This window comes from Ranitomeya imitator, chromosome 7 (assembly GCF_032444005.1).
Source record: "Ranitomeya imitator isolate aRanImi1 chromosome 7, aRanImi1.pri, whole genome shotgun sequence".
Lineage (NCBI taxonomy): Eukaryota > Metazoa > Chordata > Amphibia > Anura > Dendrobatidae > Ranitomeya > Ranitomeya imitator.
The window spans coordinates 6,368,999-6,382,441 of NC_091288.1; the positions used below are offsets into that span (position 1 = coordinate 6,368,999).

Below are 13,443 nucleotides of genomic sequence, written 5' to 3' on the forward strand. Positions count from 1 at the left end.
GTTCTTGTATTTTCAGCCGCATTCACATCACGAAGGTGACTCTGAATTACCTGAACGGAGATTACGAGGTGGAGCCCGGCACCGGAGGCGAACGCAACCCGTATCTGAAGAAGCACAATATCGAGACTTTCCTGATCGTCCGCTGCAGCCAGAAGAGGGTGAGACGCCGCGGGCACAGGATCCAGGGATGAGTCTGTGTAACCAGTTATTTCTGTACCTGAGAACGCTGGGTGACTACCAATATGGCTGCCATTACCACCAGGCATTCTCGGGAGTCCAAGAGGCCTATTGGGAAATGTAGTCGCATCTAAAGCTGCACTGAAAGTTCTGCTGATTTCCAGTTAGCTCTCAGGCTCCAGTCCCTTCTCCCCTGCTGGTTCATGATCTGTGCGGTTTACTACTGGGGCTCTTCCCTACCAGCTTGGATGCCCCAGAGCTTGATATATATTGCCAGTAATAACAAAATATAATGGAGAGATATACTGCCACCCCATGACCATATCACCAGCACACACACATACACCTCCATACTGTTACTGATGAAAACCTAGTATTCCATGGTCAAAATGACTAATAATACCGCCATATACAGGACATAATACTGTCATAAAATGACAACATAACTATCACATCTGATATTGCTCCCATACAGTGACAATGTAGCGGTAGATACTGACTCCCCTGACAGATGATGTCTTCTCTGTTTGAAGCCATTCATTTCTCCATCTGTCCCAGACAATCATAGAGGCTGATGCTTCTCTGGCCCTGAGTAGACTCCCGCCATTCAGAACCGACAGTAATAATCCCCCCGCCCTGCGTGCAATAATAGCACCTCTCTTTATGTTCACTCCAAAATTAGACTGCTGTACCCCCACTAGTAGTGCCCACCCCAATAATACTGCCCCCCACTAAGTGTCCGCCCCAATAATACTGCCTCCCCTTCACTAATAGTGCCCACACCAATAATACTGCCCCCACTAAGTGTCCGCCCCAATAATACTGCCTCACCCCCACTAGTAGTGCCCACCCCAATAATACTGCCCCCACTAAATGTCCACCCCAATAATACTGCCTCACCCCCACTAGTAGTGCCCACCCCAATAATACAATAATACTGCCCCCCACTAAGTGTCTGCCCCAATCCCAATAATACTGCCTCACCCCCACTAATAGTGCCCACCCCAATAATACTGCCTCCCCTCCACTAACAGTGTCCACCCCAATAATACTGCTCCTTCTCCCCCACTAATGGTACCCGGCCCGATAATACTGCCTCCCCTCCACTAATACTGCCTGTCCCAATAATACTGCCCGTCCCAATAATACTGCCCCCCCCCCCCACTAAGTGTCCACCCCAATAATACTGCCTTCCCTCCACTAATAGTGCCCAGCCCAATAATACTGCCTCCCCACTAACAGTGTCTGCTCCAATAATACTGCCTCTCCCCCACTAATTGTGCCCAGCCCAATAGTACTGCCTCCCCTCCACTAATAGTGCCCAGCCTAATAATATTGCCTCCCCTCCACTAATAGTGCCCACCCCGATAATACTGCCTCCCCTCCACTAATAGTGCCTACCCCGATAATACTACCTCCCCTCCACTAATAGTGCCCACCCCGATAATACTGCCTCCCCTCCACTAATAGTGCCCACCCCGATAATACTGCCTCCCCTCCACTAATAGTGCCCACCCCAATAGTACTGCCTCCCCTCCACTAATAGTGCCCAGCCCGATAATACTGCCTCCCCTCCACTAATAGTTCCCACCCCGATAATACTGCCTCCCCTCCACTAATAGTGCCCACCCCGATAATACTGCCTGCCCTCCACTAATAGTGCCCACCCCGATAATACTGCCTCCCCTCAACAAATAGTGCCCACCCCGATAATACTGCCTCCCCTCCACTAATAGTGCCCACCCCGATAATACTGCCTGCCCTCCACTAATAGTGCCCAGCCCAATAATACTGCCTCCCCTCCACTAATAGTGCCCACCCCGATAATACTGCCTGCCCTCCACTAATAGTTCCCACCCCGATAATACTGCCCCCCCTCCACTAATAGTGCCCACCCCGATAATACTGCCTGCCCTCCACTAATAGTGCCCACCCCGATAATACTGCCTGCCCTCCACTAATAGTGCCCACCCCGATAATACTGCCTGCCCTCCACTAATAGTGCCCACCCCGATAATACTGCCTGCCCTCCACTAATAGTGCCCACCCCGATAATACTGCCTCCCCTCCACTAATAGTGCCCACCCCGATAATACTGCCTCCCCTCCACTAATAATGCCCACCCCAATAATACTGCCTGCCCTCCACTAATAGTGCCCACCCCGATAATACTGCCTGCCCTCCACTAATAGTGCCCACCCCAATAATACTGCCTGCCCTCCACTAATAGTGCCCACCCCAATAATACTGCCTCCCCTCCACTAATAATGCCCACCCCAATAATACTGCCTGCCCTCCACTAATAGTGCCCACCCCAATAATACTGCCTCCCCTCCACTAATAGTGCCCACCCCGATAATACTGCCTGCCCTCCACTAATAGTGCCCACCCCAATAATACTGCCTCCCCTCCACTAATAATGCCCACCCCAATAATACTGCCTGCCCTCCACTAATAGTGCCCACCCCAATAATACTGCCTCCCCTCCACTAATAGTGCCCACCCCAATAATACTGCCTCCCCTCCACTAATAATGCCCACCCCAATAATACTGCCTGCCCTCCACTAATAGTGCCCACCCCAATAATACTGCCTCCCCTCCACTAATAGTGCCCACCCCGATAATACTGCCTGCCCTCCACTAATAGTGCCCACCCCGATAATACTGCCTGCCCTCCACTAATAGTGCCCACCCCAATAATACTGCCTGCCCTCCACTAATAGTGCCCACCCCGATAATACTGCCTGCCCTCCACTAATAGTGCCCACCCCGATAATACTGCCTCCCCTCCACTAATAATGCCCACCCCGATAATACTGCCTGCCCTCCACTAATAGTGCCCACCCCGATAATACTGCCTGCCCTCCACTAATAGTGCCCACCCCGATAATACTGCCTGCCCTCCACTAATAGTGCCCACCCCGATAATACTGCCTGCCCTCCACTAATAGTGCCCACCCCGATAATACTGCCTGCCCTCCACTAATAGTGCCCACCCCGATAATACTGCCTGCCCTCCACTAATAGTGCCCACCCCGATAATACTGCCTGCCCTCCACTAATAGTGCCCACCCCGATAATACTGCCCCCCCCCCCCCCCACCTGTGTACTTCTTTCCTTAAGATCCACATGCGTCTTGCGTACCTATATCTAACATTGTGTACGCAGGGACATGCGTTGTATGCGGATGTGTCCCCGCCGAACGCAACATGTCGCTTCACCAGGCCGATTACAATGGCTGCAGCACAGATAGTCTGTGCAGAGAAAAGGACAATTCACAGCTCAGTCAGCAAGACAGGGGTGGCATATGGAAACCTGCAGAACTGTGACCGCAGCTCTGGAGGTGACTGGAGGATAAGACACTATGTAACATCAGAATAGTGAGTGCAGCTCTGGAGGTGACTGGAGGAGAAGACACTAGGTAACAGCAGAATAGTGAGTGCAGCTCTGGAGGTGACTGACGGATAAGACACTATGTAACAGCAGAATAGTGACCGCAGCTCTGGAGGTGACTGGAGGATAAGACACTATGTAACAGCAGAATAGTGAGTGCAGCTCTGGAGGATGCATGTAGTGGCTGGACGCTCCATGCCTTCGGCTCTGTGGCACAGTCCTGGGCGCTATTCCCAGCACCTGTACCCGGCTGATAGGTTTGCAGGTCGGCAGCAGCGGTGAAGGTGTCGTCCTGCGGCTGCAGATCGTCTCTTATGAAGGTTAGATTTATTGGAGAATGTCGGGTTTGGGGCCCGGAGAGGTCCAGGTGTTGCAGACTACTGCTCCCAATATGCTCTGGCAGCCTCAGGTTGATCAGTTCTATGGGAGCAGGTTCTGGGCCCTCGATCTGCCCTGGGGGCCCTCGATCTGCCCTGGGGGCCGCTGACCTTTTACTTGGAGCAGCCTCCATGTTCCCACATGGTGACGATATGAATTGGTTATCCGGATCATTTGCCCCTCGCTCCCTTAATCTTCTGGTTCTGGAAACTTCTGGATTTATTTTCTTCCCTGGATGTAATGAAAGACAAACACAGTTGTAATGAAATCCACGTCCGCGGGTTATTAGTTTATAAAGCGAGAGCTCCAGCCAAGGAAAGCAGCGTCCTGCCCAGCTCTACCACCCGCAGACTGTGTGTCCTGGGATAAAGCCCATGTTACAGCTGACGACCCTGGATCCCAATGTTCTGCATGGGGGACGGGAGGACGGGCCGCGGAGTCCGGGGGCAGAAGTAGCTCTGCCCCGTGTATCGACAGAGGACACGACTGTGTGGCAATAATGCAGCTGTGTGACCCCCACGTCCCCCTCTGTTCTACAGAAAGAAGAGAAGGCGATGATGGCGAAGATGAGCCGCCAGAGAACCAACTCCATCGGGCACAACCCGGCGCACTGGGGGGTGGAGCGCAACTTCTACAACCACCTGGGGGGCAACCAAGTGTCCAAGGAGATGAAGAGGATGGTAAGAGGGATAATGGGGCATCATCCTAATCATCACCTACATCACTCATACCCTCCATCATCCTCCATCACACCCATCAAGCTCCATTACACCATCTTACCCCATCATCCTCCTGTCACCCCCATCAAGCTCCATTACACCATCTTACCCCATCATCATCCTGTCACCCCCCATCATCCTCCATCATCACCCCATCTTACCCCATCATCCTCCTGTCACCCCCCCATCATCCTCCATCACACCCATCATGCTCCATCACCCCATCTTACCCCATCATGCTCCATCTTACCCCATCATGCTCCATCGCCCAATCTTACCCCATCATGCTCCATCACCCCATCTTACCCCATCATCCTCCTGTCACCCCCCATCATCCTCCATCAGACCCATCATGCTCCATCACCCCATCTTACCCCATCATGCTCCATCGCCCCATCTTACCCCATCATTCTCCATCGCCCCATCTTACCCCATCATGCTCCATCGCCCCATCTTACCCCATCATCCTCCTGTCACCCCCCATCATCCTCCATCAGACCCATCATGCTCCATCACCCCATCTTACCCCATCATGCTCCATCACCCCATCTTACCCCATCATTCTCCATCGCCCCATCTTACCCCAACATGCTCCATCGCCCCATCTTACCCCATCATCCTCCTGTCACCCCCCATCATCCTCCATCACACCCATCATGCTCCATCACCCCATCTTACCCCATCATGCTCCATCTTACCCCATCATGCTCCATCGCCCCATCTTACCCCATCATGCTCCATCACCCCATCTTACCCCATCATGCTCCATCACCCCATCTTACCCCATCATTCTCCATCGCCCCATCTTACCCCATCATGCTCCATCACCCCATCTTACCCCATCATGCTCCATCACCCCATCTTACCCCATCATTCTCCATCGCCCCATCTTACCCCATCATGCTCCATCGCCCCATCTTACCCCATCATGCTCCATCGCCCCATCTTACCCCATCATGCTCCATCACCCCATCTTACCCCATCATGCTCCATCACCCCATCTTACCCCATCATTCTCCATCGCCCCATCTTACCCCATCATGCTCCATCGCCCCATCTTACCCCATCATGCTCCATCGCCCCATCTTACCCCATCATGCTCCATCGCCCCATCTTACCCCATCATGCTCCATCACCCCATCTTACCCCATCATTCTCCATCGCCCCATCTTACCCCATCATGCTCCATCGCCCCATCTTACCCCATCATGCTCCATCGCCCCATCTTACCCCATCATGCTCCATCGCCCCATCTTACCCCATCATGCTCCATCGCCCCATCTTACCCCATCATGCTCCATCGCCCCATCTTACCCCATCATGCTCCATCGCCCCATCTTACCCCATCATGCTCCATCGCCCCATCTTACCCCATCATGCTCCATCGCCCCATCTTACCCCATCATTCTCCATCGCCCCATCTTACCCCATCATGCTCCATCGCCCCATCTTACCCCATCATGCTCCATCGCCCCATCTTACCCCATCATGCTCCATCGCCCCATCTTACCCCATCATGCTCCATCACCCCATCTTACCCCATCATCCTCCTGTCACACCCATCATGCTCCATCATCCTCCTGTCACACCCATCATGCTCCATCACCCCATCCTACTCAGTCACTCCCATCATCATCCTTCCCATTTTTCTGATTAAAGTTTATTTCCTGTTTTTCAGGGATTTGAGGATCCAAAAGACAAGTGAGCATCCTGAACTTTCCACACGTAATGGATGAACTGTCCCAGCGCGGATGATGGGGGTCTTCCCATCTGATTGTGTGGTCAGCGCGGGGGAGGGGCGGCCCGATCCCTGGACGTCTGGTGTCCATTTCTCAGTAATCTGTAAATCCGGGATTCTGGCAGCCGCTCCGGATTATCACCTTCATCGTTATGAGGCTTTTACAATTAATGAAGAGTTTTAATCCGTTTTCAGACAGATTAATGATGCGCATTAGTGCCTCAACCTCCAGGGTCTGGGCAGTCCTATGCAAATCTAAGCACTCACACTTTGTAACTGCAGACTGATACATTTCACCTGCATTGATACATTGTAGCAAACGATCGGGGCAGGAGAGAGCCATAGACATAAAGGAGAAGGTTTCCATTCCCTGACAGAAAGCAGACATATTGAGCAATGTGAGGAATTAAAATGTCCTAGATTCCCCCAGATATTACAAATGACGCCTATAATGGTCAGTGATGATGGAGGACGCCTGTGTGGAGGTCATTGGCACCTCTGGGACTTGTAGTCCTTGTGGCGGCTCAGCTGTATCGCTGGGCAAACAATCCGGATATTTGAGATAAAAGTCTTCTGCTCGGACCCCCGGGACGCCGATTTTCTCACGGGTAAAACGTCTCCGGCTCATCCCATATTCAGAGCAATAAACTCTTCTGTCCGGGAGCCGAGAAATGGAAGACGCGCGAATTAACCCCTTCCTGCCCAAGGCTGACAACCAGAACCCCCAAAGTCATGTCAGGAAGTCCATAATACAAAGTGATGACTCCGGGCGCCAATACTTCAGAATGGCATCAGCGAAAACTCTGCAGAGAAAACTTCAAAATATCTCATCATCATCATCCTCAGTGTTATGGATCGGGGGCCCCTGAGCAAAGACAATATAGGGGTCCTCGATCTACCTGTATCTGTAGGACCGGTCTGTCCCCTGGTGACCCATGCGCCCAGTCATCACGTCTCCACTATCTTGTATGTGAAAAAAGGAACTTTTCTTCTACAAGTCACTTAACCCCTCATTTTCCATGTTTTAGGAACATTCAAGAGAACATGAACCCTGAGGATGAAGTGGACGAATTTTTGGGTCGCGCTATTGATGCCCGGAGCATCGACCGACTGCGCTCAGAACACGTTCGTAAAATCCTACTGACCTTCCGGGAGCCCGACCTGGAGAAGAAGGTAAATCTCTCACCCTGTGACCTCCCTACCATAGTGTTACATCCAGCCGGGAATCTGCAGGGCGTAATATAGCTCCATGTGACATGTCCGCAAATACGGCTCACTACAAAGCCGACCTCATATCTGGATGATATCATAGTACTGACACATTATCATCATCATCATCGAGGTTCTAGAGCATATAAGGGTTGTTACAGAGAGAATACCGAAAACTAAATAACCTGCAGCCACCACTAGGGGGAGCTCCCTGTATACAGAGATACATGATAAGATACTGTCTGCAGCCACCACGAGGGGGAGCTCCCTGTATACAGAGATACATGATAAAATCCTGTCTGCAGCCACCACTAGGGGGAGCTCCCTGTATACAGAGATACATGATAAGATCCTGTCTGCAGCCACCACTAGGGGGAGCTCCCTGTATACAGAGATACATGATAAGATCCTGTCTTCAGCCACCACTAGGGGGAGCTCCCTGTATACAGAGATACATGATAAGATCCTGTCTGCAGCCACCACTAGGGGGAGCTCCCTGTATACAGAGATACATGATAAGATCCTGTCTGCAGCCACCACTAGGGGGAGCTCCCTGTATACAGATACATGATAAGATCCTGTCTGCAGCCACCACTAGGGGGAGCTCCCTGTATACAGAGATACATGATAAGATCCTGTCTGCAGCCACCACTAGGGGGAGCTCCCTGTATACAGAGATACATGATAAGATCCTGTCTGCAGCCACCACTAGGGGGAGCTCCCTGTATACAGAGATACATGATAAGATCCTGTCTGCAGCCACCACTAGGGGGAGCTCCCTGTATACAGAGATACATGATAAGATCCTGTCTGCAGCCACCACTAGGGGGAGCTCCCTGTATACAGAGATACATGATAAGATCCTGTCTGCAGCCACCACTAGGGGGAGCTCCCTGTATACAGAGATACATGATAAGATCCTGTCTGCAGCCACCACTAGGGGGAGCTCCCTGTATACAGAGATACATGATAAGATACTGTCTGCAGCCTCCACTAGGGGGAGCTCCCTGTATACAGAGATACATGATAAAATCCTATCTGCAGCCACCACTAGGGGGAGCTCCCTGTATACAGAGATACATGATAAGATCTTGTCTGCAGCCACCACTAGGGGGAGCTCCCTGTATACAGAGATACATGATAAGATCCTGTCTGCAGCCACCACTAGGGGGAGCTCCCTGTATACAGAGATACATGATAAGATCCTGTCTGCAGCCACCACTAGGGGGAGCTCCCTGTATACAGAGATACATGATAAGATCCTGTCTGCAGTTACCACTAAGAGGAGCTCCCTGTATACAGAGGTACATGATAAGATTCTGTCTGCAGCCACCACTAGGGGGAGCTCACTGTATACAGATATACATGATAAGATTCTGTCTGCAGCCACCACTAGGTGGAGCTCCCTGTATACAGACATGATCTTATCATGTTTCTCTGTATACTGGGAGCTCCCTCTAGTGGTGACTGCAGACAGGATATTATCATGTATCTCTGTATACAGGGAGCTCCACCTAGTGGTGGCTGCAGACAGGATCTTATCATGTATCTCTGTATACAGGGAGCTCCCCCTAGTGGTGACTGCAGACAGGATCTTATCATGTATCTCTGTATACAGGGAGCTCCCCCTAGTGGTGGCTGCAGACAGGATCTTATCATGTATCTCTGTATACAGGGAGCTCCCCCTAGTGGTGGCTGCAGACAGGATCTTATCATGTATCTCTGTATACAGGGAGCTCCACCTAGTGGTGGCTGCAGACAGGATCTTATCATGTATCTCTGTATACAGGGAGCTCCACCTAGTGGTGGCTGCAGACAGGATATTATCATGTATCTCTGTATACAGGGAGCTCCCCCTAGTGGTGGCTGCAGACAGGATCTTATCATGTATCTCTGTATACAGGGAGCTCCTCTTAGTGGTGACTGCAGACAGGATCTTATCATGTATCTGTATACAGGGAGCTCCCCCTAGTGGTGGCTGCAGACAGGATCTTATCATGTATCTCTGTATACAGGGAGCTCCTCTTAGTGGTGACTGCAGACAGGATCTTATCATGTATCTCTGTATACAGGGAGCTCCCCCTAGTGGTGACTGCAGACAGGATCTTATCCTGTATCTCTATATACAGGGAGCTCCCCCTAGTGGTGACTGCAGACAGGATCTTATCATGTATCTCTGTATACAGGGAGCTCCCCCTAGTGGTGGCTGCAGACAGGATCTTATCATGTATCTCTGTATACAGGGAGCTCCCCCTAGTGGTGGCTGCAGACAGGATCTTATCATGTATCTCTGTATACAGGGAGCTCCCCCTAGTGGTGACTGCAGACAGGATCTTATCATGTATCTCTGTATACAGGGAGCTCCCCCTAGTGGTGGCTGCAGACAGGATCTTATCATGTATCTCTGTATACAGGGAGCTCCCCCTAGTGGTGACTGCAGACAGGATCTTATCATGTATCTCTGTATACAGGGAGCTCCCCCTAGTGGTGACTGCAGACAGGATCTTATCATGTATCTCTGTATACAGGGAGCTCCCCCTAGTGGTGACTGCAGACAGGACCTTATCATGTATCTCTGTATACAGAGAGCTCCCCCTAGTGGTGGCTGCAGACAGAATCTTATGTATCTTTGTATACAGGGAGCTCCCCCTAGTGGTGGCTGCAGACAGGTTCTTATCATGTATCTCTGTATACAGGGAGCTCTCCCTAGTGGTGGCTGCAGACAGGATATTATCATGTATCTCTGTATACAGGAGCTCCCCCTAGTGGTGGCTGCAGACAGGATCTTATCATGTATCTCTGTATACAGGGAGCTCCTCTTAGTGGTGACTGCAGACAGGATCTTATCATGTATCTCTGTATACAGGGAGCTCCCCCTAGTGGTGGCTGCAGACAGGATCTTATCATGTATCTCTGTATACAGGGAGCTCCTCTTAGTGGTGACTGCAGACAGGATCTTATCATGTATCTCTGTATACAGGGAGCTCCCCCTAGTGGTGGCTGCAGACATGATCTTATCATGTATCTCTGTATACAGGGAGCTCCCCCTAGTGGTGGCTGCAGACAGGATCTTATCATGTATCTCTATATACAGGGAGCTCCCCCTAGTGGTGACTGCAGACAGGATCTTATCATGTATCTCTGTATACAGGGAGCTCCCCCTAGTGGTGGCTGCAGACAGGATCTTATCATGTATCTCTGTATACAGGGAGCTCCCCCTAGTGGTGGCTGCAGACAGGATCTTATCATGTATCTCTATATACAGGGAGCTCCCCCTAGTGGTGACTGCAGACATGATCTTATCATGTATCTCTGTATACAGGGAGCTCCCCCTAGTGGTGGCTGCAGACAGGATCTTATCATGTATCTCTGTATACAGGGAGCTCCCCCTAGTGGTGACTGCAGACAGGATCTTATCATGTATCTCTGTATACAGGGAGCTCTCCCTAGTGGTGGCTGCAGACAGGATCTTATCATGTATCTCTGTATACAGAGAGCTCCCCCTAGTGGTGGCTGCAGACAGAATCTTATCATGTATCTTTGTATACAGGGAGCTCCCCCTAGTGGTGGCTGCAGACAGGATCTTATCATGTATCTCTGTATACAGGGAGCTCCCCCTAGTGGTGGCTGCAGACAGGATCTTATCATGTATCTCTGTATACAGGGAGCTCCCCCTAGTGGTGGCTGCAGACAGGATCTTATGTATCTCTGTATACAGGGAGCTCCCCCTAGTGGTGACTGCAGACAGGATCTTATCATGTATCTCTTTATACAGGGAGCTCCCCCTAGTGGTGGCTGCAGACAGGATCTTATGTATCTCTGTATACAGGGAGCTCCCCCTAGTGGTGACTGCAGACAGGATCTTATGTATCTCTGTATACAGGGAGCTCCCCCTAGTGGTGGCTGCAGACAGGATCTTATCGTGTATCTCTGTATACAGGGAGCTCCCCCTAGTGGTGGCTGCAGACAGGATCTTATCATGTGTCTCTGTATACAGGGAGCTCCCCCTAGTGGTGGCTGCAGACAGGATCTTATCATGTATCTCTGTATACAGGGAGCTCCCCCTAGTGGTGGCTGCAGACAGGATCTTATCATGTGTCTGTATACAGGGAGCTCCCCCTAGTGGTGGCTGCAGACAGGATCTTATCATGTATCTCTGTATACAGGGAGCTCCCCCTAGTGGTGGCTGGAGACAGGATCTTATCATGTATCTCTGTATACAGGGAGCTCCCCGTAGTGGTGTCTACAGACAGAATCTTATCATGTATCTCTGTATGCAGGGAGCTCCCCCTAGTGGTGACTGCAGACAGGATCTTATCATGTATCTCTGTATACAGGGAGCTCCCCCTAGTGGTGGCTGAACAGGATCTTATCATGTATCTCTGTATACAGGGAGCTCCCCCTAGTGGTGGCTGCAGACAGGATCTTATCATGTATCTCTATATATGCAGGGAGCTCCCCCTAGTGGTGACTGCAGACAGGATCTTATCATGTATCTCTGTATACAGGGAGCTCCCCCTAGTGGTGGCTGCAGACAGGATCTTATCATGTGTCTCTGTATACAGGGAGCTCCCCCTAGTGGTGACTGCAGACAGGATCTTATCATGTATCTCTGTATACAGGGAGCTCCCCCTAGTGGTGACTGCAGACAGGATCTTATCATGTATCTCTATATATACAGGGAGCTCCCCGTAGTGGTGGCTGCAGACAGGATCTTATCATGTATCTCTGTATACAGGGAGCTCCCCCTAGTGGTGTCTACAGACAGGATCTTATCATGTATCTCTGTATACAGGGAGCTCCCCCTAGTGGTGGCTGCAGACAGGATCTTATCATGTGTCTCTGTATACAGGGAGCTCCCCCTAGTGGTGACTGCAGACAGGATCTTATCATGTATCTCTGTATACAGGGAGCTCCCCCTAGTGGTGACTGCAGACAGGATCTTATCATGTATCTCTATATATACAGGGAGCTCCCCCTAGTGGTTGCTGCAGACAGGATCTTATCATGTATCTCTGTATACAGGGAGCTCCCCCTAGTGGTGTCTACAGACAGGATCTTATCATGTATCTCTGTATACAGGGAGCTCCCCCTAGTGGTGGCTGCAGACAGGATCTTATCATGTATCTCTGTATACAGGGAGCTCCCCCTAGTGGTGACTGCAGACAGGATCTTATCATGTATCTCTGTATGCAGGGAGCTCCCCCTAGTGGTGACTGCAGACAGGATCTTATCCTGTATCTCTGTATACAGGGAGCTCCCCCTAGTGGTGGCTGCAGACATGATCTTATCATGTATCTCTGTATACAGGGAGCTCCCCCTAGTCAGGAGAATAAAAGCAATGTGTGCGCATTGCTTCCTGAAATCCGATAGACTTTGCTTATCATGTAAAATGCAGCTTAAAAATTACCATTAGAAAAAACACAGCAAAGAAACGCAATGTGTGAACATAGCTCCATGAGAGACAGTGTTGTGCTGGGAGTTATAGTTCCTTGGTATGTTTTGGGCTTTCTAATCCTCCCTTTTCTCTGCAGTATTCCAAGCAGGTGGATGATCGGTTTGGTGCCTACGTCTCGTGTGCGTTTATCGTCTTCCTCTTCATCTGTTTTGTGCAGTTCATCATCGTTCCTCAGTAAGTTAAACTTGATGGGGTTTGGAATAAGGCGAGGTTTGGAATAAGGCGAGGTGTGGAATAAGGCGAGGTTTGGAATAAGGTGAGGTTTGGAATAAGGCGAGGTTTGGAATAAGGCGAGGTGTGGAATAAGGCGAGGTTTGGAATAAGGCGAGGTGTGGAATAAGGCGAGGTTTGGAATAAGGCGAGGTGTGGA

General features: G+C 50.8%; 1 protein-coding gene across 2 annotated transcripts in view; it reads left to right on the forward strand.

The window, feature by feature from the left end:
- ADCY5 (adenylate cyclase 5) overlaps positions 1-13,443 on the forward strand; it is a 144,604-nt gene that overhangs the window by 117,873 nt on the left and 13,288 nt on the right. For both annotated transcript variants that reach the window (XM_069732603.1, XM_069732604.1), the window contains 5 exons: positions 17-158; positions 4,489-4,629; positions 6,347-6,369; positions 7,435-7,579; positions 13,150-13,247. In XM_069732603.1, coding sequence (XP_069588704.1) covers positions 17-158; positions 4,489-4,629; positions 6,347-6,369; positions 7,435-7,579; positions 13,150-13,247 — 549 coding nt within the window. The remainder of the gene's footprint in view (positions 1-16; positions 159-4,488; positions 4,630-6,346; positions 6,370-7,434; positions 7,580-13,149; positions 13,248-13,443) is intronic.